The sequence below is a fragment of the Cydia fagiglandana genome, chromosome 25 (assembly GCF_963556715.1).
Source record: "Cydia fagiglandana chromosome 25, ilCydFagi1.1, whole genome shotgun sequence".
NCBI lineage: Eukaryota > Metazoa > Arthropoda > Insecta > Lepidoptera > Tortricidae > Cydia > Cydia fagiglandana.
This window is the reverse complement of record NC_085956.1, coordinates 3,155,185-3,183,181: the sequence shown is the minus strand read 5'-3', so window position 1 is coordinate 3,183,181 and position 27,997 is coordinate 3,155,185. Positions and strand designations below refer to the sequence as shown.

The window sequence follows — 27,997 nt, the reverse complement described above, 5'->3', positions numbered from 1 at the left end:
TTGTGGGCTACATCGAAAGCATAAACGACACATTTACGCCTTGCACCAAAAATCTGACGGCTCCTATGCTGCCAAATAATGCCTAAAATATTCCCATTTTATCAAAATAGTTCTTGTTTTTAGTTATTTTAGCGTCCCATTACTTTTTCGAAAACACCCCATTTTAACGCTGCCTCAAAACCATTGCTAACGTTCAAAGTCGCCCCGTTTTAACATTGTCTTAAAAATACGTTAGTGTCATTTTAGGTGAATCAACTTTTTCTTGTCACTAGTTGCCATGGTAAAGGTCTCCTGGGTCACTCTTAAATACTAGTTATTTCGTATTTAATGTGACATTTACCATAATGGGACATCTACCTAAGCACGTTTGTAGAACATGGTACAGCAGCTCTTCTAACAAACTATGTTACTATTGTCTCCTGGCTGATGGGACAGAATAACAACAAGAAATAGTTGATCGACCCTTTTACAATTAAAGCGTCCCATTACTCGAAGTAACCCCATTTTAACGCTCAACTTTGCCAACCTCATGTTCAAAGTTACCCCGTTTTAACATTGCATTAACATGTTGTGTTGAGACTGTCACTTGCCTGTTGTAACATGGTTAAATTTTAATTTTAGCCTGCGGCTCCCAAACTATCTGTGTTAAGAACCACTGCATGTGATAATATACGTATAACATAACTCCAATGAAGGCTATAATGAGGGGGAAGCAGATATTAGTGTCGTACGCGATGCCGAATATAGAATACATCCAGATGCCTTTTTCCACGTAGGTGTAGTACATTCTGAAAAGAAGAAAATATCTTTTTAATTTTTAACAAGCAGAAACGTATGCGAACGATGCTATATTAAGATTAGAATAAACGTAAAAGTGGAAAAATTATAATTATTTTTATATTATTAATTGAGTGAGACTTCAAGACAGTAATTTTTCCCGTTTTTAAATTTATTCTAAGCTTAGAAAATACTTTGTTTATTTAAGTATATTCCAGGCACACCTTTTTCAGACGAGTTCCTATAATAAACATCTGTCCGAAATAGATTGCTTTCAAAATTCAATGACTAGTCTAAATAAATAAGTGTTCCGCAAACTGGCGAATTACCTAACTAAATAAATGACTAATGACTGAAATGATTACTTACACACATAAATAGGTCAACATATACACCGACAGCATCGAAACGTTGATCGTATGATTGGTCGGCACGCTCCTAGGTTGGAAGACAACCTCCCACACTACCAGCGGGATGACAGCCGTGTGTAGGACGTGGTTGGTGCCGCTACTGAGGATCTTGTCAGCGAAGGTCGGGTAGATCAGGCTGCGGTCATAGTGGTATAGGGTCCAGAATAGGGTGGAGGTGAGCTGGAATAAAAGAGGATTTTCTATAAAAAAAATATTACAGAATATTAAAAATTCCATACAATATAATTCTTTGGGGGCAATCTTACACAGCGCTGAAGCGCTGGTGGCCTAGCGGTAAGAGCGTGCGAGTTTCAATCCGGAGGTCGCGGGTTCAAACCCCGGCTCGTACCAATGAGTTTTTCGGAACTTATGTACGAAATATCATTTGATATTTACCAGTTGCTTTTCGGTGAAGGAAAACATCGTGAGGAAACCGGACTAAACCCAACAAGGCCTAGTTTCCCCTCTGGGTTGAAAGGTCAGATGGCAGTCGCTTTCGTAAAAACTAGTGCCTACGTTGGATTAGTTGTCAAGCGGACCCCAGGCTCCCATGAGCCGTGGCAAAATGCCGGGATAACGCGAGGAAGAAGGGGGCAATCTTACACAGACCGACCCTAACCACAAACCAAATAGAATTTGAAATAGAGAGTTACTAATAGGTACTGCCTTCTGTTACCGCGATAGATACACATGAAATAAAACTATTGAAATGTAAATTCATACTATGTATATCCCGACGTTTCGAACCCTTTACAGCGTTCGTGGCCAACGGGTGACTGAGGAAAAACTACGCTGTGCAAAAACTATTATATATACCCTAAAATCTATTTTTTCCTAGTTTTTATTTTACCACTTTGTCTGCATGATTTATTTATACATCCATGCCTAATTGCAGTTTTCTAGCACGTTAGAACGTATAACGATCTCGAAGCAAAGCTAACGATCGCGGACAGACGGACATGGCGAAACTATAAGGGTTTCTAGTTGACCAGAACCCTAAAAAATTTCGAGGCGGAGTCGTATCCAGGGCTCGGAACCGGTATTGAAATACCTGTTAATATCGTCCCAAAACCGTTATCGTTCATTAAAAAACCGGTTAATTGATGGGACGCGAACTAACAAATTACGTTCTCTCTCCTAACCGGTAAGAAGAGGGAACAGAACTTTATGGTTCGCAGGGAACAATATAATACCGGTTACTCTTGGCTTTCGGAGACTCTCGGTTAAACTCGTTATCATACGTGAAAGAGATAGCAATACTTACTCGTTCTATCTCGCTTCGATATTTTCAATTTAACCGGTTAATTTCGTTCCTCGAGTACGAAATGAGAACGTATATGGCATAAACCGTTATCTCAAAAGAACAGTTCTTTAACCGGTAACCGTAAACGGAAACGAAATCCTTATCGTTCCCGGGCGAATTAACGAAACCGGTTTGACAAATGAGAACGGTTTTCGAGCCCTGGTCGGATCCGAAGGTGTAAACGGAGTTCCGGTTTGACATGTGTTATTTTGACATTAAAAATATTGAAATTGAAAAAACAAACAGAGTCGAAGGCGAAGCTCCGTAACATTCCCAATTATAATCTTAATTTGTGTGTTATCTATGCACCTATAAATAGTCATTTTGTTTTTTTGTTTTTGTTAAGTAATATAATTTGATATTGCATCACGTGATGTGCACCACGTACCAATAATTGATTTGCATAGTTTTGACTGGTAGATAAAGGATGTCCGCCTGACCTCGTTTCTTTCCATTCTGATAGCATAATTAGTGGCATAACGATAGCTTGTGTAGGTACATATACATAACAATGTTGTTTAGTAATTTTTGGTCGTTTTTCCTGCACATAACATGTAGAGTCAAGTCAAGTGTAAAAATATGGGTGCACTCATCATACTAAATAAGTTTTTGGCAAAAAATTAATTTTTGGTACAAACTTTTATTGCCGACTGTACTTTTCTTTCCACAGACAACTAATGCTCATCGAGACAATTCTAAAAACCTCAAACACAATTAGGTTTCGTTGTTTTATCCTCTTCCCGTCTTTTCTAGGTCACCTGACTGACACATGCCTACGTCATCGTGCGACAGCGCTATATGATCGTATGCGATAGTGCTATATATAGCGGCCATGTTATTGTGACGTAGGCTTGTGTCACTCTGGGAAGAGAAGACCATGTTTTATTAGACTATGGCGTGTGGTAATTGTTGCAAATTTTTCTTGGACTAACTTCAAATTATTATGCTAAACTTCTAAAAATGTGTACAAAAATTTTACGTAAAAAACGAACTGTCGTCGGACCATCATAAGGGTCTCCCCAAATATATCGACGCGCATTCGGCAAAAGCCGATAGGAAAAAGCTTTATGTCCACGCAATAAGAGCGAAGAAGCCGACGACGCGTCGGCCGGCGCCGGCCGATGCGAGCCGAGCCGAACGACGACTTTTTCGCTCTTATTGCGCGGACATAAAGCTTTTTCCTATCGGCTTTTGCCGAATGCGCGTCGATATATTTGGGGAGACCCTTACTCATTAAACAAAGTAGAAAGAGTTAAAATAAATTTGACGACCGGTCTGGCCTAGTGGGTAGTTACCCTGCCTATGAAACCGATGGTCCTGGGTTCGAATCCTGGTAAGGGCATTTATTTGTATTATTTATTTATTTATTTTTATTTAGATATTTAATTCAGGCAACAAGGCCCATATTACAAATACCTTACAGACTAATATACATATGTATTTTATAAACTTAAAACTAAACATTATTTATGATACAGATATTTGTTCCTGAGTCATGGTTGTTTTCTATGTATTTAAGTGTTTATATATTATATATATCTAATATATCGTTGTCTGAGCACCCACAACACAAGCCTTCTTGAGCTTACCGTGGGGCTTAGTCAATTTGTGTAAAAATGTCCTATAATATTTATTTATTTATTATATAAATGAAACTTACAAAAACCGTAGGCCAGAGTACAGCAGCGAAGAGGCGATTCTTCATACTCCTCATAACCGTCAGCCAATGAGGTTCCTCCTTGTTGGAGTACTTTAGCGTGAGGTAGTCGGACGTCAGACCCAGCGACGCCACGAAGATTTGGAGGAACTGAAACATAAATGGGGTGAATTAGCACATGGGGTGAGATTGAAATTCAAATCTATAATTATGAAGGTCATATGGGGTAAGACAAACATAGCTATTTAGCAGTACAACAACTATAATTTCGTCGATATAAAGCATGTGGTGACTCCCTGTAGGCAGTATAAAGACTAGTTATTTATTATTTAGTCGTATGGCATGCACAAAGACGAATGCACTCGCTAAGCCAGGCAACCAACTCAGGCGTATATTCAAATCTTCAGGTAACCCAGAATACGAGTCAAGGAATATATTATGGTCAGTGGTCTGCTCTTTCTGCCCGCATTCGTAGAGTGGTGATCTTTCCAACCCAATTTCTGTGTTAGAGGTCAAACCCTTTTGGTTTTTTTGTCGGGTCGGTTAAAACAGCGGAAAGACTAGTGAAACTCATATTAATGGCATATGTTTTGGAAATTACCCTCACCCTGCAGGCCTGCACCAATGAAACTGAGACTACACAATTTTTCGGGACTCATTTCTTGGTAAGAGCAGTGTTAACAGATTAAGGATAAGAGAGTATAGAGTGGAGGGTAGGGAAAGGTAGGTAATGGCCTGAGGAGTGGTGTACTTAAGTCTAAAAAGCGTTTAAAAAACATAACGCAATGTCACGGGGTCATAACAAACACGGGGCAATTGTAACCAAACTTACCGTAGTCCAGACAGTGAAGAATCTTTTATACATCGCAGTGAAGGTCCTAATGTTAGGGTCTTCCATGACTGGACCCTGAAGAAAGCTGGTCATCACATACGTGTTGATAACATGCATTGCCAAAGTCACTGTGTAACCCAGCATTCGCATGTAGATGGCGACCATTTTGCTGAAAAAAAAAACCTCAATATTATATTTAATTATGTTTTTTTTGTTAGCCTAGTTTAGTGTTCCTCTGCTGGGCAAAGGCCTATTATAAAAGCCTATATGTTTAATTTAATCTAGATTTATAGTAATTTTAATGTAATTTATTGTTATAGTCAGACTGTAAAAAGTCTGCAGCGATTTTGATAGCCCACGCAGTGCAAGTGTCATTTTAAATGTCATACTTCTATGAAATTATGACATATACATAACACCTACACTGCGTGGGCTATCAAATCCGCTGCAGACTTTGTTTGGTGCGACTTTATAATATGAGTCTGTTGTTTGTTATAATTTTATGTAAATTATGATCCTAGTTGGTCAAAATAAAGATTATTTAATTTAATTTAATTACAAAATTCCTAGCTTTGTCCCAGCTCTTTGTCACTCATGTGAGCCTGGGATCCGCTCGGCAAATCTAAGATTTGGCGTAGGGTCCAGTTTTTACGAAAGCGACTGCCATTTGAACTTCGAACCTGCAGGGAAAACTAGGCTTTCTCACTTTGTACGTTCTGTCTCAATCTATATTTCACTGATTTCAAACTATTTTCAAATTCACTATTAATTTTGTATTCTCTATACGTTTTTCGGACTTAAGTGGACGTAAATAGTTGAGTTAAGCATCGTAAAGTCTTATAAAACTTTCAAGTATGCTCTAAATGATAAATAACATACCTTCGTGCGACACGATACTTATACATAATCGTGGGTTTCGAATCACTATATCCGAGTACATACTTAAATTCATTTTATTTTAAATACAAACATAACATACTAACAAGACCGGCGACACTGAATCAATCATGAATCAAAACATGAAAACATAAACAACCCACGACGCACTACGCACGACTACTGACACTAGTGACATTGACATTGACACTTGACAACTATGAGAATATTGCCAGCTCTATCTTGAATAAGTTTCTGGCAAAAATTTAATTTTTGGTGCAAGCTTTTATCGCTGACTGTACTTTTCTTACGACAGACAACTAATACTCATCGAGACAATTCTAAGAACCCCAAACACAATTGGGTTTCGTTGTTTTATCACAGAGTTCCTATGGTCACCTCCTGTCTCCATCATCAGATCAGCTCGATGATACCATAATATTGCATTGTCATCCGATTTATACATGCATGCAAAATTTCAGCTCAATCGGAAACCAGGAAGTGGATCACTTGCAAGATTTGATTACAGACAAACACGGTCAGGTGAAACTAAAATAAAAGCTTGTAAAAGAAATCGTCCATCAAATCAACAAAAAAAAACTTTCAAAATTCGAACGCCGAGCGGAAAATTTAAATTAATCAGTGGAACGCACACAGTCCATTTATATTGTCATTGAAATTTGTACCGTACAGAGTCTCAATTAGGTTTGTATTCCATAAAAGACTTACGATTATTTACTTCCAAATATTCCAATAATCCAAACCGTTCAAACTTGGCCGTTGACTACCATTAAATGAACCAATTATCGTATTTATTTGTAGAGATTTCATATCAGTTTGTTTTGGACATTTATCAGCCGCTAATGAGTCAGTATGTAAGACAAACATGTTTTAAACAATGCGCGTTGTTCGGTAAAAGGTCGGTTTATATCACAAACGTGACTGTCACGTGGCGTGGCAGACAAAATAATAAATTATTCTTCTTACTAGAGATGCACCGGATATTCAGTTACTATCCGGTATCCGGCCTATCCGGCCCTGATTTTAATATCCGGTCGGATACCGGATAGTCCAATTGCTTGATTGCGGAGTAAACTAATTGGATTTAAGAAACAGTCTTGATCATAATCGTACTTGTTTATTATTTTAAAACAATCTAAATGTTTGCACGCCCACTCATTTCGCGCGAACGTTCACTAGGAAACAGTAGGGCTACCGCCAATACCGAAAATCGTCAATTGCGGGTAAGCTCGCAAGCTTTTAGGTCAGGGATATAACCGCGAAAATCGAAGTTCGCAAACTGCGGGGATTTTTCTCTGTCACTCTAATTACGCCTTCATTGGAGTAAAAGAGAAAGATCCCCGCAATTTGCGAATTTCGGTTTTCTCGGTAGCCGCTCAGGTCAAACCTGCAGAATGCGCACCTGTAAAACCGAAATGTAGGTATAGTTCCGCTGGCCGAATATTCGGCGGCCGGATACCGGATATTCGGCCGATGGTCAACCCGAGTATCCGGTATCCGGTATCCGGCCAAACAACTATCAGTTGCATCTCTACTTCTTACACAGTGTTTAGTGATAATTCCTAAATTTTATGCACACCTGTGGCCTATTTTATAAAGCTACAAGTTACAATTTACAAGCGGAAGTCTCGTTCTAACACATAGGGTTAGAAAGAGACTTCCGCTTGTAAATTGTAACTTGTAGCTTTATAAAATAGGCCACTGGCGGCGTAGCACGGTGGCGTTTTTATCCCTTGTGACCATACCTGTCACGTTCTAACAAGTATGTAAGTGCGAAAGGGACGCGCATAGTGATAGTCGATAGAAATGGAACAATTGTCAACTATCAGTAGGTACTGATAAATTCCGCTACTTGACGCTATGGCCTGAGTTACACTTGTAAGTTTTACTTACGTAAGTAGGGACAAAGCTATTTGTTAGAATGAGCTAACGATATTCATCTCTCATTCTGTAGTATAGCCGTGTCCCTACTTACGTAAGTAAAACTTACAAGTGTAACTCAGGCCTATAGTTCGTTTTTTTTAGCATTAGAAAGAACTCCACAGAAGCAAGCGTGCAGTTTTTATCAGGCTCTTTAATTGTTAATAATTATTGAATTATCTAATGTAGCATGGTCAATACATATAATTTACTTCAAATTATTACCGCTAAAAGTGCCGAATTTGGAACCACAAGCTTACTTCTGCGAAGTTCTTTCTAATGCTAAAAAAAACAAACTATAGATGTCGAATACGAAATAACGCGCGCTTTAAGAAAACTGATGTACGGAGTTACCATTCTTTCTTTACTTATAATTACTCTATGCATCAAATGAAGATATTAAAAACCGGGCAAGTGCGAGTCGGACTCGCGCACGAAGGGTTCCGTACCATAAAGCAAAAAAAAACGGTCACCCATCCAAGTACTGACCACTCCCGACGTTGCTTAACTTTGGTCAAAAATCACGTTTGTTGTATGGGAGCCCCATTTAAATCTTTATTTTATTCTGTTTTTAGTATTTGTTGTTATAGCGGTTGTTAATCTTTATTTTATTCTGTTTTTAGTATTTGTTGTTATAGCGGCAACAGAAATACATCATCTGTGAAAATTTCAACTGTCTAGCTATCACGGTTCGTGAGATACAGCCTGGTGACAGACGGACGGACGGACAGCGAAGTCTTAGTAATAGGGTCCCGTTTTACCCTTTGGGTACGGAACCCTAAAAACGATTTCCAGCTTACTTAAATCTAATTTTACTGGCCTATTTTACGTCATCCGTAGTTACCTGGATACTAGATAATATTTAAATACCTATGGAATAAATTCTAGTTTATTATCAATTAATCGCATGTGATAATCCCTTATCGCCATTATCGCGCAGAACGTTGACTCCTATATACTCGTATGTTGACCTTAGGACTTTAACTTATTAACTTTGGGGTTGGCACCGAATATAAATAGGCGCAACGTGACACAACGTGGCAACGTGACACGACGTCGCAACGTGACACGACGTCGCAACGTGACACGACGTCGCATCGTGACACAACGTCGCTACGTGACACGACGTCGCATCGTGACACGACGTCGCAACGTGACACGACGTCGCAACGTTACACGATATCGCTGGCCAAATATTACAGGGTTCTATGTTACATTTTAAAGATAGTTGAAATTCGACTTAATGTCACTATGACAATGTTCAAATTTCAGTTCGATAAAAGTGAAACATAGAACCCTGTAATATTTGGCCAGCGATATGACATGGCAACGTAACACGACGACGTCACATCCATCGTGTAACTGTGTTTGGCCCGTACTAAGTATTTTTTTCCAAATTTAAAGTATCTCATGTAATAAATAGTATAATGTATTGGTACTTTAATAGTATTTTATGCAACCGTTGTTTAAGAGAGGTCAAAAAAGGCGAGTGGCGTGAGTAACAATTTGAGGCGAAGCCGAAAATTGTTAATAAAGACGCCACGAGTATTTTTTGACTCAGTTAAACAACGTTGCATACAATACATTTTCTACGACCAAGCACTTACTTTGAAATAAAATTGAAAATTTAACAAATCTTTTTAATTCAAGAAGTAGCAAAAATGGAGGGTACGGGCGGGAAACGAATGAATGAATGAATGAAATTAAAAAAAAAAACATGTCTATGGTTCACTTATTTGTCAGAGATGACATTTAAAATAAGGTTGGCAACACTGTATTTCATTCAATATTTTTTAAGTGGTCATTACACGAAGTATCGTAAAATCGCCAAAAAGATACTGCGTGTATGCACAAATGCTTTTTTGGGGAATAGACTAAAGACTTGTCTTGACAACTATAAGGTAGGGTTTTAAAGGTGTGTGCACGACCCTTTAAATGACAAATAAAAGTACTGGAGTAGAAAAAATATAAAACATAGGTACTTTAAAATGCTTCAAACTAAATGAAACATTTTAAAGTAGGTACCTATGTTTTTTTTGTTTGTTGTTTTAAAAAAATATTATTTATAATGTACCTACCATGCCGAAATCAATAGCGTTTTATAAAACTTATTATTGTATTTTTGATAGTTTTATAAGTTATAGAAATATCGAAATATCACACTATTTAGGGGGAATCTGGGAGACTTGCCCAGGTGGAAGACTTACACCTATTCGGACACATGCATGCAAAAAATATAGTATCTTGCATAATTTGGCACTTTTTTAATCAAATCTCCATTGGCAAGTCTCTCGGATTCCCCCGACATAACGTAAATATAACACTTTAAGCTCTCGCGTTTTGTACACATATTTAATTACACAAACGGGTCTACCGCGATATAATTTCATTGTTTTTACTTTAAATTCCGACGTTTCAGCTGAGTTGCACCAGCTGTGGTCACGGAAACACACGACGGTAAAATTTAAGGTAAAAACAATGAAATTATATCGCGGTAGACCCGTTTGTGTAATTAAATAACGTAAATATATCATTACACATAATACCACTTACCTGTTATTAAAAATACTTGGCAATTATACTCGTTCCACGATACTAAGTAAAAATAACAGCAACGTCCATACCGTTTGTGTACCGGTGTGCAACTGAGCCACTCACGCGCATCCCGGTAAACACATAAGGGGTCATCCATTAATTACATCACACGAATTTCTAGGTTTTTTTGACCCCAAACCTTGTCACACTTGGTCACATTTGGCAAACCCCTCTCCCTGGTGTGATGTCACATTTTTTCGACGAAATCAGCAAAATATTTATTTGAGTAATATTTTAACCAAATATTTTTTACAAAAGATATATAGGTCAAGCAAATCTCGTCAGTAGAAAAAGGCGAGAAATTTAAATTTTCTATGAGACAACATGCCTTCGCGCCTACATTTTTCAAATTCGCCGCCTTTTTGTACTGACAAGACCTGCTTGACCAACTATATTAGGTTGTCTGGAAGAGATCGCTTACAGCGGTAAGACCGCCTGTTGCTACCATTATTTACACTGTAAATCTGTTATTGTATTGGGCTTTGTGGTGCAATAAAGTGTATTTACTTACTTACTATATTAGTAATTTTATAACCCAAAATTGATTGGGACAGAAAATTAAACGAATAAAAACAATTATCGTTCCATAAAGTTATTTTTTAACCCTACAGCGAATAAAATAATTTAAGTAAATGTTTTTTTGTTACTGATGAAGTCACTTTATGACATCACAAAGTTTGTGACTCCCTCCTATCCCTTGTCACAACATGTCACATTTTTTTGACTTTGACAACTTTCGACTGTCGTGTTTCACGGTAGGCCACGTGATTGGCCTAGTGGCGCCCTCTACGCACTTTTGCGTAATATTCCCTATTGATGCGGTCTCTACTATGAAAGGAAACTTATATATTACCTTGTTATCTTCACCTGTTCAGTTCGAGGCCGATAATTTTATTATAGTTATTTGTTTTACAAGGGGGCAATGTTGTTATAGAACCTTAATTATTAAGTACAAGTGGTTATATTATCGTAAAGATTCTAAAAATGAATTACGAGCGTAGCAAATTGCACGACTGTATATGTGACGTTATCTATAAAAAGGGACCTTATTGTCGATGGCGCTTACGCCATTATTATCAATGCTTCGATATAAATACGATGCCGCGCGACGCAGTGCGGCGTAAGCGCCATCGACAATAAGGTCCCTTCTCATAGATAATGCCCCATATGTACCTGCAGATACGAGTACAGCCTTATGTCACAGTGTAAAAAGTAACAGTGGACCGATGCCTTTGATACCTACAGTAGGGTTGAAACAGACTTACACACCAACACAAACATACCAAACGTTTTAAATAAGACATCACGCTAGCCCTGTTAGTACCGAGCTACTAACAATGGCGATGTAATCGATGTATGCAGCTCGGGTGCGCGCGTCCCACGCCTCGCCCCTCGCACCCCACCAGATTGCCCTGTCTCGACGGCTTCATCGAATGACTGTATTGCTTTATGGACTGTGCTTAGGCCGTTTCCAAGTTTTTTTTTTCATATGCTGACACATCATTTTGAGCTTACTGTCAGTCATAGTCAAGTAACTTAAAATTCTAAAAAGCAAAAGAAGATTTTTGATAAAGTTTTTTTTTTATTGTTTAAGTAAAAGTTAAAGTATTCTGTTGTTTCCAAAGTCACCTCATTTTAAGGTGGCCTCAACATCCTTGCCAACATCATGTTCAAAGTCACCCCATTTTACCGCTGTCCCAACATGATTTTACAGATGTAGTGCATAATTGTTTTCCATCGTATTTTCTCGGAAACGTTCGTATTTGTCATGCTAGGTACTTCAGTCCTCAGTACTTTTTGTACCGAGACTGACTGAAAACAAAGACACCGTTTTCTTGAAAATACGATGGAAAATAATTATGCAAATTTGTTATTTTTTAATTTTCGCCTGCGATCCCCAAACTATGCTCGTTAAAAGCCATTGCATGTGATAATATGTGAACAGCATAACGCCAATGGCAGTGATAATGAGTGGGAAGCAGAAATGAGTGTCGTATGCGATGCCGAATACGGGGTACATCCAGATTCCTTGCTCTACGTAGGTGTAATGCATTCTGAAAAAAAAAGTACTTTGTTATATAAGAAGCTCACTGATTAACTGTCCGCCGGACGGTATCGGCCTGTCAGTTGTTCGGAACTGTCAAAATTGTATTCTAACTGAAAGGCCGATACCGTCCGGCGGACTGTTAATCAGTGGGCCCCTTTACAGTGATTTCAAGGTGGGACTGGTGTGAAAATATAATGTCATTGTTATTTAAAATATTTAACTAAATAGAGTTAGACCAAGAAAAGTTTGCAGCGATTTTGATAGCCCACGCAGTGTAAGTGTTATTTATACGTCATAAATTCATAGAAGTTTCACGTTTAAAATAATAATATTGCACTGCGTGGGATATCAAAATCTCTGCAGACTTTTCTTGGTCTAACTCTAGTTATATGAATTACTTAAAGTTTTTCTTATATCTTAGCAAACCTTGTGCTTTGTTAAATAAAAATATGTGACTCAAAATGGTCAGGTTCATACCGAATATTCGGCGCTTCGGTAGAGAGAGGGGCCGAATATTCGGTATTCGGCAAAAACCACTATTCGGGGCATCTCTACCCTCCTAAGACCCAGAGTCATTTTTGCAGTTTTGAATTTGGAACCTCATTTTATTCCTTTAAAGTTCAAAATTCGATTTTAATTTGTTCTTTTTAAAGGAACTCAGCCGGCGTATTATGCATGGCTTTATCCATCTTTATCCACGTGATAAAATAACTGTCACTTTTTAACACCATGGAATAGAAAGTGACGGACACCGTTTTATCACGCTGTCACGTAGACAAAAACAACCATCATATCCGTACGACCATCATATCCGTACAGGACTTAGGAGGCTACTAAAAACATCATTATTTATTTCGTATCACAATAGAAAATTACTTACACAAATAAATAAATCAACATATACACCGTCAACATAGCAACATTAACCGCATGACTCTTCGGCACACTTCTCGGTTGGAAAACTAGTTCCCACACCACGAGAGGCACAACTGCCGTGTGCAGGATATGGTTGGCGGTGCTGCTGAGGATCTTGTCGGCGAAGAGGGGGTAAATTAGACTGCGGTCGTAGTGATACAGCGTCCAGAAGAGGGTCGAGACGAGCTGCAATGAAAGAATTTAAAACGGGGTTATTAGAACTGAGACTAATGTATCCTTGTTTTTTTAAGAGGCCCACTGATTAACAGTCCGCCGGGCGGCATCGGCCTGTCAGTTAGAACAAAATTTTGACAGTTCCGAACAACTGACAGGCCGATACCGTCCGGCGGACTGTTAATCATTGGGCCCCTTTACATTAAAGCGATCTCTGTGAAACACACTTGTGAAATGTTTAAAACGGGGTCCCTTTAGTCAAGTTTTAAGTCATAAAATAAAACTTACAAAAACAGTAGGCCAGAGTACGGCTGCGAAAAGACGGTTTTTCGTGCTTCTAATAACCCCCAGCCATTTAGGTTCTTTTTTGTTGGAGTATTTTAGCGTGAAGTAGTCAGACGTCAGACCCAGCGACGCCACGACGATTTGGAGGAACTGAAATATACGAATGGAAATATAAATGGGGCGAATTAGAACAAGGCTAGTCGACGCCTCAGGAGACCTGGCTGGCGCTTACCTCTCCCAACGTCTATCGCTGGTAATACAGAGAGGTAACGAAGCCGGCGTTATGGGTTCAGTGCCGCAGTCGAAGGTTTTAAAAGGGGTATTCTTTTTATAACTTCATTTATTTTCATCTACAGCATGGCAAAAAAGAGTAGAAATTAAAAAGTGGCAACACTATAGTGTCATCCCGTTTTCTTATATAAATTGGTTTGAAAGGGACGACACTACAGTGTTGCCACTTTTTTATGTCTACTCTTTTTTGCCAAGCTGTATTTTATTAGTATGTTTTAGTTTTATATAATATTATAAGTATTAGTTAAAAAAGGGGTGAGATTAAACTTACAATACTTTGAAAAGGTTATTGTAAACACGAAACGATTACAAACAAGTCCATAGCTATTACATGTGGTGATTGTAAACACGGGGCTATTGCAAATACGTCTCACCATAGTCCATACAGTGAAGAATCTTTTATACATCGCGCTGAAGGTCCTTATGTTAGGGTCTTCCATGACTGGACCCTGGAGAAGATTATTCATCAGGAACATATTGCAGCCATGCATTGTCAAGGTCACGGTGTAGCCCAGCATTCGCATGTATATGGCGGCCATTTTGCTGAAATTCGGAAATAAATATTTGATCATTGAGAATATAACAGCCCGATTCGAAGGTTTCATCAAACGAAAACGTCACTTTTAACACTGACACATTCGTTCCTAGATTTATTATTCGAAGTATCCTATAGTTCGAATCGGGCAGTAGATGCCGGCGGCCGATTGTAAAATCAGGCAGATCGTGAAATTCCTAGGCATATCGTGAAAATAATTCACTCGTTCTCTGAGTCGACGAAGCCCCGCTACGCGGGGATTCTATTTCTGGACAGCTTGCACTTTGGGGATCTGAAGCAACGTACCTATATTGGTTAAATGTGACTACCGTCAAAACATTACACAGGGACTTTAAGATTTTTAAAGGAAACTTAACTTTATTGTTTTTAATCAAGATATAATCTTCATTAAATTAAAATGTTGAAATGTGGCCATAAAGTTGGCAGGAGTGGCAGGGGACGAAGTATTCTACATTTTCCATAAATCTGTTTTTATTTGTATGTAAACTTTATTTGTATGTATATTACTTACTAAGTAACCTTTGTTTTTACAGTTTTTGTTATAAATTTTTATTTTTTCTTACGTAACACAAGTCAAGGTTACAATGGCAATTTGCTTGTTTTACGAAATTAACATATTAAGTACTTACCTACATCTAACAATTAAAAATAACTTAAAAAAACACGACTGCATGTCAAAGATTTGCATCAAATAAGGCGTTTATTTACATAATAGATATAACAGAGGTAAGGCAAACTAAATGAATGGTAAAATAAGGGGTCATCCATTAATTACATCACACGTTTAGGGGGAGGGAAGGGGTCAAGAAAATGTGACATGGGGGAGGGGGGAGACACAAACTTTGTGACGTCACTTTAACTTCATCAGTAACCGAAAATTTATTTAAATTATTTTATACGCTGTACATTTAAATAACAAGTTTTTAAAACGATAATCGTTTTTATTCGTTTCATTTTCCTTCCTAAGCAGTTTTGGGTTATAAGATTGCTAATATTTATATCGTCAAAAATATTTTGATAAAATATTAACAATACTTAGGTACTTACTTAATTCGATTTGGCGATTTCGTAGAAAAAATGTGACGTCACACTAGGGGGGAGGGGTTTGCCAAATGTGACCAAGTGTGACAAGGAGGGGGGGAGGGGTCAAAAAACCTAGAAATTCGTGTGACGTAATTAATGGATGACCCCTAAGCTTAAATCTAAAATAGGCCCTTAGGGCAATGTACCAAGGATGCTGGCGGCATTTCCTCACTGTATCGCAATACGTTGTGCGAGGTAGCCGCCAGCTCTTCGGTCACCGTCAACAAGACGCTTCGTATAATTTAGATTACAATCAACTAAGTTGTTCGGAACTGTCAAAATTTTGTGGTAACTGACAGGCCGATACCGTCCGGCGGACTGTTAATCAGTGGGCCCCTTAAAAGCAGGGGTGCGAAACTCCTGACTTCGGTCAAACTCGGCTCCGCTCGGCTCAGCATTGCTCCGAGCAATTATTAGGGTTGGCACCACTTGACTTCCTTTTGCGTGCGCGACCACAGATAAGATAATCACTTGATTTTTGTCAACCCTAAATAACCCAAAGGGATAGTGCCATATATTAGAAAGAGACAGCATGATTCGACCCTGAACCGCTGTCAAACTTCGTTTTTGTAGGAAGTTTCCTTTATATACGACAGTACTATTAATTATTTTGTGCTAAAAGTGGCCAGTTACTGGCGAATTACCTGGGCAAGTATCTCGAACTCTCCCTACATAACGTAAATACTATCATTATTCATATCGCCACTTACCTGTTACAAAAATACTCGGTAATTATACTTGTTCCACGAACTATACGTAAAAGCGACAACCACACCGTTGGTGTAACGGTGAGCGACTGAGCCACTCACGCGCATCCGTACGGTAAACACCATAACCTGTATTTTAATTCATGTGGTCAAACTAAAGACGTCACACACCTCACTTCGTCATCTACTCAAAGGTTTAAAAAAATCAGCCCACATGTTAACTGGAAGAAATCCCTTTTGGGGATAAGTTCGCCTTTGTACTGCCTACTTATACATACATACCTACTGGGATCATATCTCATGGCATAATAATTGATTGTCATTAATGTAATGTTACGCATAAAATCTCTTTTCGCATATTTTTTCTCCGGCTGAAACAGAAAGTATTTTAGAAAATATTTTGCATAGGTTGTGTAGAATAGGGTACAGTAAAGGGCCAAAAAGAATGCACATCGAGCTTTATATCATTATTTTGACATAACTCCAATACTGACGGAAATTATTAAAATAAACTTCATTACTTGCCGTCATTCCTTCATGACACTCCCTACACTATCACTAAAAACGTCATTCCGTCAAAGTAATGTCAGTATCCATGATAGTGTCGGGGCCGTATTAGAAAGAGGCAATCGGCTAATTTCGACTTCGTATAGCGATATCTGTGTCGCACACACCATGACGTTTGTTTTGTCAGTCATGGTTCAAATGCGAGAGAGTGCAGTCGCCTATCTAAGTCAATATATATATAGAGCTGCTAAAACCCCTATAAAATTAAATTTGTACTATGGCATCTATAGGGAAAAAAGGTAAGCCGTTACTCTACCAGTCACGCGAAATTATCCACAATGTTTATAAATATTTTTTATCTGAAGCCAACCAATTTAAAAAACATGAGGATGTTAATGTAAGTAATTATTTAGGTTCAACAGAGATTTGTCATTACAATATTACACTTTTTGTCGATCTTATATAAAATATATATTTATGAAGATTATTTTTCCCTGACAAGAACATAGCAATAATTAAAAATAGTTACATCGTGTTTTACAGCTCTATATATTTCACGTGAAATCAAAACAAAACAACAATAAAGTACTTAGTTCTAAATTCAAATTCTGATAAACGAATAACCTAATAATTGATGTACATGGAAATGAGCATTCGTTTGTATTCGGAAATGCGATGATTGCCGATGTGCATTCTTTTTGGCCCTTTACTGTAGGTAGGTTAGGTTTGTGTTATAATTTTTCAGAAATGTTAATATTTCCAGCACAATAACAATTGTGCGAAATGCGTTTTATGCGTAAAGGAGCCCACTGATTAACAGTCCGCCGGACGGTATCGGCCTGTCAGTTGTTCGGAACTGTCAAAATTTTGTTCTTTGACAGGCCGATACCGTCCGGCGGACTGTTAATCAGTGGGCCCCTTTACATTACATTAGGACAATCAATTATTATGCGACCCAATATGGACCCGTACCTACTCGTACATAAGGTAGGGTAGGGTAGGGTAGGGGGGTTGTATGCAGGGTAGACGCGGTATGGTAACGTCGGTAGCACCAGTTGACGTTCAATTACCATAATCATATTGAGAGGTAAGTATATAGGTGAGTAATTAATCGTGTATGTATAATGTGCTGTTACTGACAAAATAGGGGATATTACTGCAATGTTCTGCCGCCAGAGTGCAGCACTCCGACTCTAGTAAATTCATAGACTAACTTATAGGTACATACTGTGCCTTAAACTGTTTATTGACAAGTTTTCACAGACATAAAATATGACATTGATGCATCAAGGCGGTTTGTTAACAAGGGCTTATAGTTAGACCGTAAAAAGTCTGCAGCGATTTTGGATAGCCCACGCAGTGCAAGTGTCATTTTAAACGTCAAACATCTATGAAATTATGACGTATAAATAACACTTACACTGCGTGGGCTATCAAATCCGCTGCAGACTTTTATTGGTGCGACTATACCGGTAAACGCGAAAATTGAAATTTAGTTATCTGCCTCTTTATTGCTCGAATATGCAAGAGTGATAAAGAGATTAGATAACGAAATTTAGATTTTCTTGTTTCGCGGTAGCCCATGCGATTGACGTGACGTGTGATGTGTCAGTGTGGTTTGTTTTATGTGCCACAAAGGTGCCATCTACGCAGAGCTTTGCCTAATATTCCCTATTGGCTTGGCATAGCTGCCAAACAGTTTTCTCTTATAAGTCTTGTGGCTCCTCTACACGATGGGCCAACGTGGGCCACTCCAAGAGACGCAGCCATGCGGTAGAATGAGATAGCAATATCACTTGCTCCCTCTAACGCATAACTGCGTCCCTTGGAGTGGCCGGCGTTGGCCCATCGTGTAGAGGAGCCATTATAACCCAGAACGCCTTCTGCTTTTCTACGAGCAATTTTGTTAATCCTACTCTGTGCCACAGAATAAATAATAGTACCTACTAGTACTACCGTCCCTTTCTAATGTATGGCACTATCCCTTTCGGCTATTTAGGGTTGTCAACATTCAAATCATTAACTTATCTGTAGTCGTGCACGCAAAAGAACGTCAAGTGGTGCCAACCCTAATAATTGCTCGAAGCAATGCTGAGCCGAACGGAGCCGAGTTTGCCCGAAGTCAGGAGTGTCTCCCCACAATCAGACATTAGGAGAATCTCCTATTCTGGCAAATAATAATAAAAACGTACATTATTCCCACCACATAATAAATAATAGTACTAGGTACAGAAGACTCACTCTCTAACAAAACGCGTCTGTTACGATCAGCACAGATATGGCCGCTAGGTGGCGACAGCGCCACGCGCGGCTTATGGCAAACCCTAAAATTGGGTTCGAACGGATGTACTTTTAGCTACCTGTAGCAAAGCGACGAAATCGCGGAGTGAGCCACGCCTGTTCCCGCCATAAATTGACTGGTTCAATCCTAGCTCTCGGTACTGGAGGCGTTGGTCATAATTTCTTTCGTATGTGACCAGGGCCGTCTTAACTTAAACTATGCTGGGATTGCTGGGGCCCCGGGGCAAAAAAGAATTTGGGGCCCTTTTAGAAACTAAAGAAAACTAATTAAAGTAATTAAACTAACGTTTTTTAGGGTTCCGTACCCAAAGGGTAAAACGAGACCCTATTACTAAGACTCTGCTGTCCGTCCGTCCGTCTGTCACCAGGCTGTATCTGACGAACCGTGATAGCTAGACAGTTGAAATTTTCACAAATGATGTATTTCTGTTGCCGCTATAACAACAAATACTATAAACAGAATGAAATAAAGATTTAAGTGGGGCTCCCATACAACAAACGTGATTTTTGACCGAAGTTAAGCAACGTCGGGTGGGGTCAGTACTTGGATGGGTGACCGTATTTTAGGTAGTAGTTTCGTAGGAGGCGGGCGCATTCTGTAAACGCCCTTGAAAAACCGTTTAATACGCTCATCGTTACCAATGTGCACGCCTAAAATTAGGGATAGAGCAGACCTGCAGCTGTTTAAAGTACCGTACTGAGCATTAGCTTCATACAACTGTGTAAGGAAAGTTAATATTTCTGTTATCGAGGAAGTGAATAAATCAACATTATTAGTAGTACAGAAACTGTGCCATTTCTTTAGGCAGGAATCATACTGCTTTATGGAATTATCAGATAGAGATGCAACCATTATATCGATGGATGACGGAGGGATCCCATGTTTTAGTAGCGACTCCCGGATAAGATTCCGGCAACCAGGGTAAGTCGGCGGTGTACACTGCGATCGCTGGAATTAGATATGATCAAGTCGCTACTAGGTTCAAAATATAAGGGCTCTGTGGCAAGCAGTTGCTTAAATAGGGGGAACCACGGCTGAGTTGGCCAAAAGGGAACTACCATTATACCAGTAGCGTTGTTTCTTATGATTTTTCTTATCGTCTTTAAAATCATCGAAAAAGGAGGGAACGCGTAAAAGTAATATTTGTTCCATGGAATGGTAAAGGCGTTTATGGTAAGTGCGTGTGAATCCCTGTACCAAGAAACATATATATGACATTTTTTATTCAGGGAAGTAGCAAAAAGATCTATTTCTGGCATACCGAATTGTTTAACGATAATCTTGAAAGCGGAATTATTTAATTCCCTTTCGATATCCGAGTGAGGACGACGCGATTCCGCGTCTGCCACAGTGTTATCTACTGATTTAATATAAGAGGCGTAAACAATAATATTCCGTGCCTCGCACCATTGCCAAAGATCCTTTGCAGCGCGGTGGAGATGAGGAAACTGCACACCGCCCATTCGATTAATATAGGAAATTGCCGTCATGTTATCGACCCGAAGTAAGATTTGACAGTTTGACATGCCTTTTGCAAAAGTTTGTAAGCTAAGAAAGGCTGCCATTATTTCTAAATAGTTTTAGTTTATAATATAATGTATGTTTAATCTGTTTTATTCTAAAGGTTTTTAATAAAATAGTATACATTTGTAAATTAAAATAACATCTGTTTTAAATAAGTTGTTTATTATTAACAAGTATACATTATAAATAATGCCAATAAACAAGATTTAAAAACAAAAACGGTTATAAATAACTTACTTTAATATTGGGCACATAAATAAATTAAAACTTATTAATAATTATTAATAATTCAATGGTATGATTCCATTATTCTCAAAATTATGTTGGAATTAAAATATTCCTGATATTAAGCAATTAAATCAATTCTAAGTTACTACGATATCAAGAGAAGTATTGTACGTAAAGAATAATTGAACCAATGGTTTATAGCATCTATAGCCAAATAGATCACAATCCTTTTAAATTTTCACTTGGTTTCTGGCAAGATCCGTCAAGTTCATTATATTATAATAGTAAATACGACAAGTCTTTCAGATCTATAGGATATATTCATCATACCAAAGCTTAGAGAATATAACCAAACGGAGTGGTCATTAACAGGCGTTCCCCTCTGTCGAAAATAGGCAGCCAATGGTCAACAACATGTCAACCACATGTATGGACTGGACTGACGATTATCTGACATGACGTTCCTATACATTTGATATGCCCGTCCCCCGCAAAAAACGGCAGACTATTTTGTACCGAAAATTATAGACATGGCGTCTCCGGTCTCTAAGTACCAAAGGGCATACATTTGAATTTATTTATGCGGGTCGACCAACTGGACGCCGTCCTGTTGGTCATCCTAAATATCGAGCGGTGGCAGATAGAGTGGAGGCAGATCTCCGTGAGCTTGGCGTCAGCGAAAGCTGGCTTGATACCGCTCTGAACCAAGCAAAGTGGCATGCTCTTGTGTTGGAGGCCACGACTCATTTTGGGTCATCGCGATAGCGTAGTAAGTCTTTAAAAAGTATTTATCAATTTCTTAATCATATCAACCGATTCGTTCTGTCCAATACTTTCAATATAAGCTATGGCTTTCTGCGCATGGTCTTCATACAGCTTCTGAGTTTTATTAATAGCATCAGTCTTAAGTATATTAAACTTAAGGTCTTCATAATCAACGTCTTTTAAGTCTCCCTTCGCTTGATCTATTATCTGATATAGGCTTGGATTTTCTTCCAAAGCGAATAAGACAGGGGCACTCGCTAAGCAAAACTGATCTTTGCTGTTCGACGTTAAAGTCTGGTTTTCAGCGGCAGCCTGCCAAGCAAGTCCAACATGACATCCAAAATGATACGCATAGCTGATAGTTTCCCTGTTTTGTTGGCCTAGGACCATCGCAGACTGGCATCCCCTTCCTAACAAGGATGCACCGTTGTAAACTGATCTAATGGTCCATTCTTTCCTAGGTCTTCCCAAGACATCATCAACAGAGATAGTAGTGGTGTCAAACGTGATGTCTACATCATCGGTTACTGCTTTAGGTTTGCCCGGAATCGGTTGGTTCTGTTCATCTCGTTCTCCGAAAAATTCTCCTTCGGATAAGTCTCTTAAAGCAGAAGAAATTATGTAGGATACTTCAGAGTTTCTTAGCTTTGCGAGCATATCATTGGCTGTCACTAAGATGTAGTCTCCAAGGAGTAATGCAATTTTATTTCCGAAGATCGCTGATTCTGTGCTTTTAGATCTTTTAGCGAATGGAACATTAACTATTCCTTTGTGAATCAGATGACCTGTTCTCATCATTTCGGTTAGTTCGGCGAGGAGTCTCTGCTTTTCCTCTATCTGTTTGGCTTGTAGGGGAGTTGATGAGGTCTTCACAGACTTGGAGAGGAGGAGGATGATCAGCCCCCAAGGTTGGAGGTTCTTGGAGTCTCCGTAGAGGACGTTCTTGGCTGTCTGCATCACGAGGTGGTTGCTGCCCAGCTAGAATGGTAAAAATTAAAATTAGATGATACGGCTTTACGAGTAGATAATAATCCGAAATAACTCGCGTTTTGGTAAAAAAACTGATGTATGGAGTTACCACTCTTTATTTACTGTATAGGTATATAACTCTATGTTGTACGTCGACGTCAAAGATAATTATGTTTACATTTTTTGCTTTATTACAAGGGAGTAAGGTACAAAAGTGTAAACATATCTTTGACGTCGACTGTACCTATCGCAATGCTGAATACGTTGTGCGAGGAATGAATTCCGTTATAACATGTTATAATAATCAAATGGTTTAATTAATTTGAATTAATTAGGTGAAATGCTCTTAAGGTGAAAATTTAATAATTTACGTGCCAATTGTGCCAACAAATTGTTGCGCTAAAGAATATAAACAACAGAAAATGGTGGATTTTTTGTGACTTTTTTTACCGAGTGATACTTGATACTACATAAATACCTAATATTTAATGAAATCACATTAGATATCACTGAGAAATGCTACTTATCTCTATTTATAAACTGTCTAAAAAACCGGGCAAGTACGAGTTGGACTCGCGCACGAAGGGTTCCGTACCATAATGCAAAAAAAAAAAACAAAAAAAAGCAAATAAAAAACGGTCACCCATCCAAGTACTGACCCCTCCCGACGTTGCTTAACTTTGGTCAAAAATCACGTTTGTTGTATGGGAGCCCTATTTAAATCATTATTTTATTCTGTTTTTAGTATTTGTTGTTATAGCGGCAACAGAAATACATCATCTTTGAAAATTTCAACTGTCTAGCTATCACGGTTCGTGAGATATAGCCTGGTGACAGACGGACGGACGGACGGACGGACTGACAGCGAAGTCTTAGTAATAGGGTCCCGTTTTACCCTTTGGGTACGGAACCCTAAAAACGGAACTGTTTATAAGCACGTAAACAATAACAAGTTTAGTTCCTATTTCGATGAAACCACTTTCACGCCCACCCACTTACCGCCGTCATATCGTCGTGAAAGTAGTCTGTTTATAATCGTCCGCAGTCCAATTAACCTCTAGTGAAAACAGCTTTTTCCCATCACCAACTCGAAAAAAGGGCTTTTTCTTCCGTGCTAGGAGGGATCAAAGTGGCACTTTTCTTCCCTGCTAGGGGGGATCAAAATAACACTTTTCTGTACACTATTGTATATTTTATATTGTAGAATACATCACTTCATTCAGGATTCAATGTACCTACGCCCTTGACGGAAATATTGTCATTTTGATCCCTTGTAACACAAACTACTATAAAGCCCCCTCCAGACTATGCGCGTGAATCGCGGGCGAAGCCACTCCACTCCACGAGTGTGGAGGAGGCTTTAGGGCTGATTTAAGGCCTGTGCACACCGGCTGCGTGTGCGTGACATGCACGTGCGCGTGCGGCGTTGTAGTATACAGATCCTTATGAGAACGGCACACCGCTTGCGTGACGTGTGCGTGTGCGGCTCCAACATTTTAGCGCACGCACACGCGCACTTCATGCACACGCAAGTCGGTGTGGCTCGGCCTGTAGACGGCGCGCGAACTCGCATTAGTTAAAGTTAGTCCAAGAAAAGTGCACTGCGAAACTGCGTGGGCTATCAAAATCACTGCACATTTTTCTGTCTGACTTTTTGCACTAACTTCTTAAAAAGTTTTCAGTTCTCTTACGTAATTATGACATTACCTACATCATGTTAACTTTTAGTTATCTAACTTAGGCTATTGTCAACTATTGTTAAGCAATTACTCAGCAATTATGAGTAAATTAAGAATTAACATACAAAGAGGAAAACTGCACTTGCAACTTTAGGAACAAATCAATAGGTAGTTAGGTCATTGCTCTAGTTTTCGTCCACTTGACGGATTAGCAAATAATATATTTCATTTTTATTTTGCTACTTGATAAATATGATTTTTATGTAGATAAATATATTGTGTACATTAAGAATATATTGTGTATTGTGATTATATTATGTATATTGTATACATTAAGAATTGCAATAAGTCCATATTTGTGCAGTAGGTTTATATTCAAATGTCGTCAAGTGAACTAAAACCAGAGCTGGACAAAAACTAGAGGGACGTAAACTAGCGCAATGACCCTATTTGTTTTACAAGGGGGCAAAGGTTTTACAAGGGGACAAAGATATTTTTAAACCCCTCGTGCTACTATTGATACCCGGGCAAGTGAAAGATACAAATTTGATTCGATTCAAATATAGCATCTTGAGCGTTGCGAGGACTTCCAGGCAGGCGGGTTAAACAAACTTTGTCATCACCGTGTGTAATACAAAATTTTTCACCACACCGACGCGAGGAAAATACTAGGCTAATTTGTAAAACATTAGAAATATATAATGAACATAAATTAATAGGATAGTTTCTAATACGTACGAGATTATTATTAGTTTATAGTTATTTGTTTTACAAGGGGGCAAAGTTGTTGTTTAACCGCTCGTGCTAATATTGATACCCGAGCATGCGAAAGATTCCATAATTGAACCACGAGCGTAGCGAGTGGTTCGAGAAATGGAATCTTGAGCGTCGCGAGGGTTTCAAGGCACGAGGGTTAAACAAAATTTGCCCCCGAGTGAAACACAAAATTTCTCACCACACCAACCGGAAGCAAATATTAAATGTAAAATATCAAACACAATCAAACCAAATCAAATCCAAATGAATTTTATTAAATATTTATCATCCCAAATCATCATTTAAAAGTCAATTCAACCAGGAAACATAAGATAACAACTCAAAATTTGCATTTGATTACTTTGCCTCACATGTGAATAAAATGCAACTTTGCTATCAGTTTTTGAAGCGCAAAGTCAGCCTTTCCGAGCTGGTGTGGTGAAAATAAAATTATCCCTTTACTTAAAGGAATCAAAAGGTTGAATTTACCAGCTATAGATACTGAATACTGACGTACAGATGTAGCGCATAATTGTTTTCCATCGTATTTTCTCGGAAACATTCGTATTTGTCATGCTACTTCAGTCAACCTCAAGTCAGTACTTTTTGTACCGAGACTGACTGAAATAGAAAGACACGATCGTACATTTCCGTGAAAATACGATGGAAAATACTGACAGAAACTAGTGGTCAATAGGTCGTAGAGCCGGACGAAAACTAGCGCAATGACCCGCGCTAGTTTTCGTCCGGCTCTAGTTTTCGTCCACTTGACGAAATTTGAATATAAACCTTCATTGCTGCACAAATTTGGAGTATTTGGACTATCAACAAAAAAAAAGAAATGTATTATTTGCTAATCCGTCAGGTGGGCGGAAACTGGCACTGGACGCAATTACCCTATACGAACACAAGAAAAAAAAAACATGAAATCTCACCAATTTCCTTAGATACAGCGCCATATTAGCAAACTCGTCACTCAACAGACACCTCAGATTCATAAACGAAGTAGGATATCCCACAACTTTCTCCGCATCCCTTATAATATTGCTCCAATTCGTAAAAGGCGGTCGCAAAAGTATTAAAATCTCGTCTTTCGTCAACGAAGCCATTGTAGACTCGTGACGAGTTTGAAAAAAGAACGGCCGGCGGAAAGCGCGGAAAACGCGCGCCATTTTGAATTTTTACTTTTTAATTTGAGACGACGATCGCGTATCGCGGCGGACGGGCAAGTGATGTGCGTGAGACTGTGTTGCAATGTTGCTAACTCGGATTTTGAAAAAATGCTAGACTAATGTCTAGATTATGCCAAAGATTTTTGAAACACCTATGCTAAAAAAATGCTAAAATATCACTTGAAATTAGACACTTAAAACACATACTTTTTTTCAAATTTACCGCCTTTTTCTACTGACAAGATCTGCTTGACCAACTTGATATAGTCCGTTGACGTCCATCCGTCCACAAAAGTCAAAATGCATATGAAAATATGAACCACATAAGGCGATGGCGCATATTGTTGCTGCCAAGTTGGTGCAAACTTGGCTTAGACTAAATTATGCTAAAAAATATGCCAGATGCTAAATGGAAAATTTTGGTGCCAAAGCTAGTGAAAATATACCAGATCTGGCATCATTTATGCCAAGTTGGCAACACTGCTGTGTTGCCAGTTTTCTCGAATCAATGACCGACCCCAAAAGTTACTGAAGTGTGGCTTAACATTATAATATGTGACAAGGTTGGTTATATAAACAATAGGTGTTTATATTGTTTTAGTAATTTGGGGTTTGTCAACTGTGTCCTTGTAATTTGTGCAAACGTATATTTTTATGTAGTAGCAATTGCATTGGTACCTAATATTTAGTTTGGTCTATTTACCAAATGTATTTGCAAAGTATATTATACATAGCCGCGAAGACCATCGGTAAATAGAGCACTCGGTAAGATTATTAGATATATACATAGGTAGGTCTTCTTATTTTTGAAGACCGTAACTTTTTAGTGTATTAGTTTAAAAATTTCCCTAACAAAATACATTAAATTAAGTACATAGTCTAATAAAACATTGTCTTCTCTTCCCAGAGTGACACAAGCCTACGTCACAATAACATGGCCGCTATATATAGCGCTATCGCATATTATCACATAGCGCTGTCGCACGATGACGTAGACTTGTGTCAGTCACGTGACCATGAAAAGACGGGAAGAGAGTACCAGGCGGAGTATATTATTATACCGTGCCTTAAGTAATAAATATTAAAATGACAACTATATCTACATACCTATAGGAATAAGAATATCTACATAGCTATAAGGAAACTTTCCAAACAGTTGGATCGGTTCTCGGAAATTTCAACAACATTTAACTGAGGTAGCAAAGAAACCCTTCATTTTGGAAATACCTACTTAAGAAAATTTCGATTCAAATATTTAGGTGTCATTGTTAATTTTTTTGTACCAGTTTGTTGTAATAATATTTATGGAGTGCCATAGCCATAACAATAACAGTTTTTTATTGTACTCGCATTGTACCTAAATCAAAAGAAATTAATTATGAACCATAATACATTGAAAAAATCCATAATTCCGGTTAAACACTATGATGGCAACACAGCTGCGCTTGACCGTGTAAAGTAGGCCGCTAGTGGACCGACCGATACACCGTAGAGAAAAACAACTTTACACATACACCTACCACTCATAAAAACACTCAAAACCCAACTCTAACTTAAAGAAATTAAGAGCTAAGAGTTATTTCATGGATCGCATAACGCTTGTTTACTCGGCCAGTCTTGTAGATCTCCGTTTTCTACACAAATAG

The 27,997-nt window shown here is 38.5% G+C and overlaps 3 protein-coding genes across 5 annotated transcripts; all 3 read right to left on the bottom strand.

Annotated features, from left to right (window-relative positions):
* Positions 1 to 475: 475 nt before the first annotated feature.
* LOC134677081 (androgen-dependent TFPI-regulating protein-like) lies at positions 476 to 10,436 on the bottom strand. Of its 3 annotated transcripts, none has more exons than XM_063535530.1 (5): positions 10,350 to 10,436; positions 4,980 to 5,148; positions 4,151 to 4,297; positions 1,147 to 1,367; positions 476 to 788 (listed from the first exon to the last, which is right to left on the bottom strand). In XM_063535530.1, the coding sequence occupies exons 2-5, from the start codon at positions 5,142 to 5,144 to the stop codon at positions 605 to 607; spliced, it is 717 nt and encodes a 238-aa protein (XP_063391600.1). In that variant the 5' UTR covers positions 5,145 to 5,148; positions 10,350 to 10,436; the 3' UTR covers positions 476 to 604. The 3 variants fall into 3 exon arrangements, with proteins under 3 accessions (XP_063391600.1, XP_063391601.1, XP_063391599.1); XM_063535531.1 differs by having other exon boundaries at positions 10,366 to 10,420; XM_063535529.1 differs by lacking the exon at positions 10,350 to 10,436 and adding an exon at positions 5,859 to 5,980.
* Positions 10,437 to 11,986: 1,550 nt separating this feature from the next.
* On the bottom strand, positions 11,987 to 16,524 carry LOC134677084 (androgen-dependent TFPI-regulating protein-like). Its single transcript, XM_063535534.1, has 5 exons — positions 16,453 to 16,524; positions 14,478 to 14,646; positions 13,816 to 13,962; positions 13,319 to 13,539; positions 11,987 to 12,445 (listed from the first exon to the last, which is right to left on the bottom strand). The coding sequence occupies exons 2-5, from the start codon at positions 14,640 to 14,642 to the stop codon at positions 12,262 to 12,264; spliced, it is 717 nt and encodes a 238-aa protein (XP_063391604.1). The 5' UTR covers positions 14,643 to 14,646; positions 16,453 to 16,524; the 3' UTR covers positions 11,987 to 12,261.
* Positions 16,525 to 21,766: 5,242 nt separating this feature from the next.
* Positions 21,767 to 26,424, bottom strand: LOC134676907 (all trans-polyprenyl-diphosphate synthase PDSS2-like). The gene is made up of 2 exons (XM_063535289.1): positions 26,115 to 26,424; positions 21,767 to 22,753 (listed from the first exon to the last, which is right to left on the bottom strand). The coding sequence occupies exons 1-2, from the start codon at positions 26,349 to 26,351 to the stop codon at positions 21,788 to 21,790; spliced, it is 1,203 nt and encodes a 400-aa protein (XP_063391359.1). The 5' UTR covers positions 26,352 to 26,424; the 3' UTR covers positions 21,767 to 21,787.
* Between the last annotated feature and the right edge of the window lie 1,573 nt (positions 26,425 to 27,997).

Coding starts and splice junctions, on each gene's coding strand:
- LOC134677081 (XM_063535529.1), bottom strand. CDS start 5,884: ATGTATAAGTATCGTGTCGCACGAAG. Junction 1,368..4,150: donor TACTCTGGCCTACGGTTTTT/GTAAGTTTCATT, acceptor CTTTTATTCCAG/CTCACCTCCACCCTATTCTG. Junction 789..1,146: donor ATGTTGACCTATTTATGTGT/GTAAGTAATCAT, acceptor TCTTCTTTTCAG/AATGTACTACACCTACGTGG.
- LOC134677084 (XM_063535534.1), bottom strand. CDS start 14,642: ATGGCCGCCATATACATGCGAATGCTGGGCTACACCGTGACCTTGACA. Junction 13,963..14,477: donor TCTTCACTGTATGGACTATG/GTGAGACGTATT, acceptor CGTATATTTCAG/TTCCTCCAAATCGTCGTGGC. Junction 13,540..13,815: donor TACTCTGGCCTACTGTTTTT/GTAAGTTTTATT, acceptor CTTTCATTGCAG/CTCGTCTCGACCCTCTTCTG.
- LOC134676907 (XM_063535289.1), bottom strand. CDS start 26,351: ATGGCGCGCGTTTTCCGCGCTTTCCGCCGGCCGTTCTTTTTTCAAACT. Junction 22,754..26,114: donor CGCTGTATCTAAGGAAATTG/GTGAGATTTCAT, acceptor TTACCATTCTAG/CTGGGCAGCAACCACCTCGT.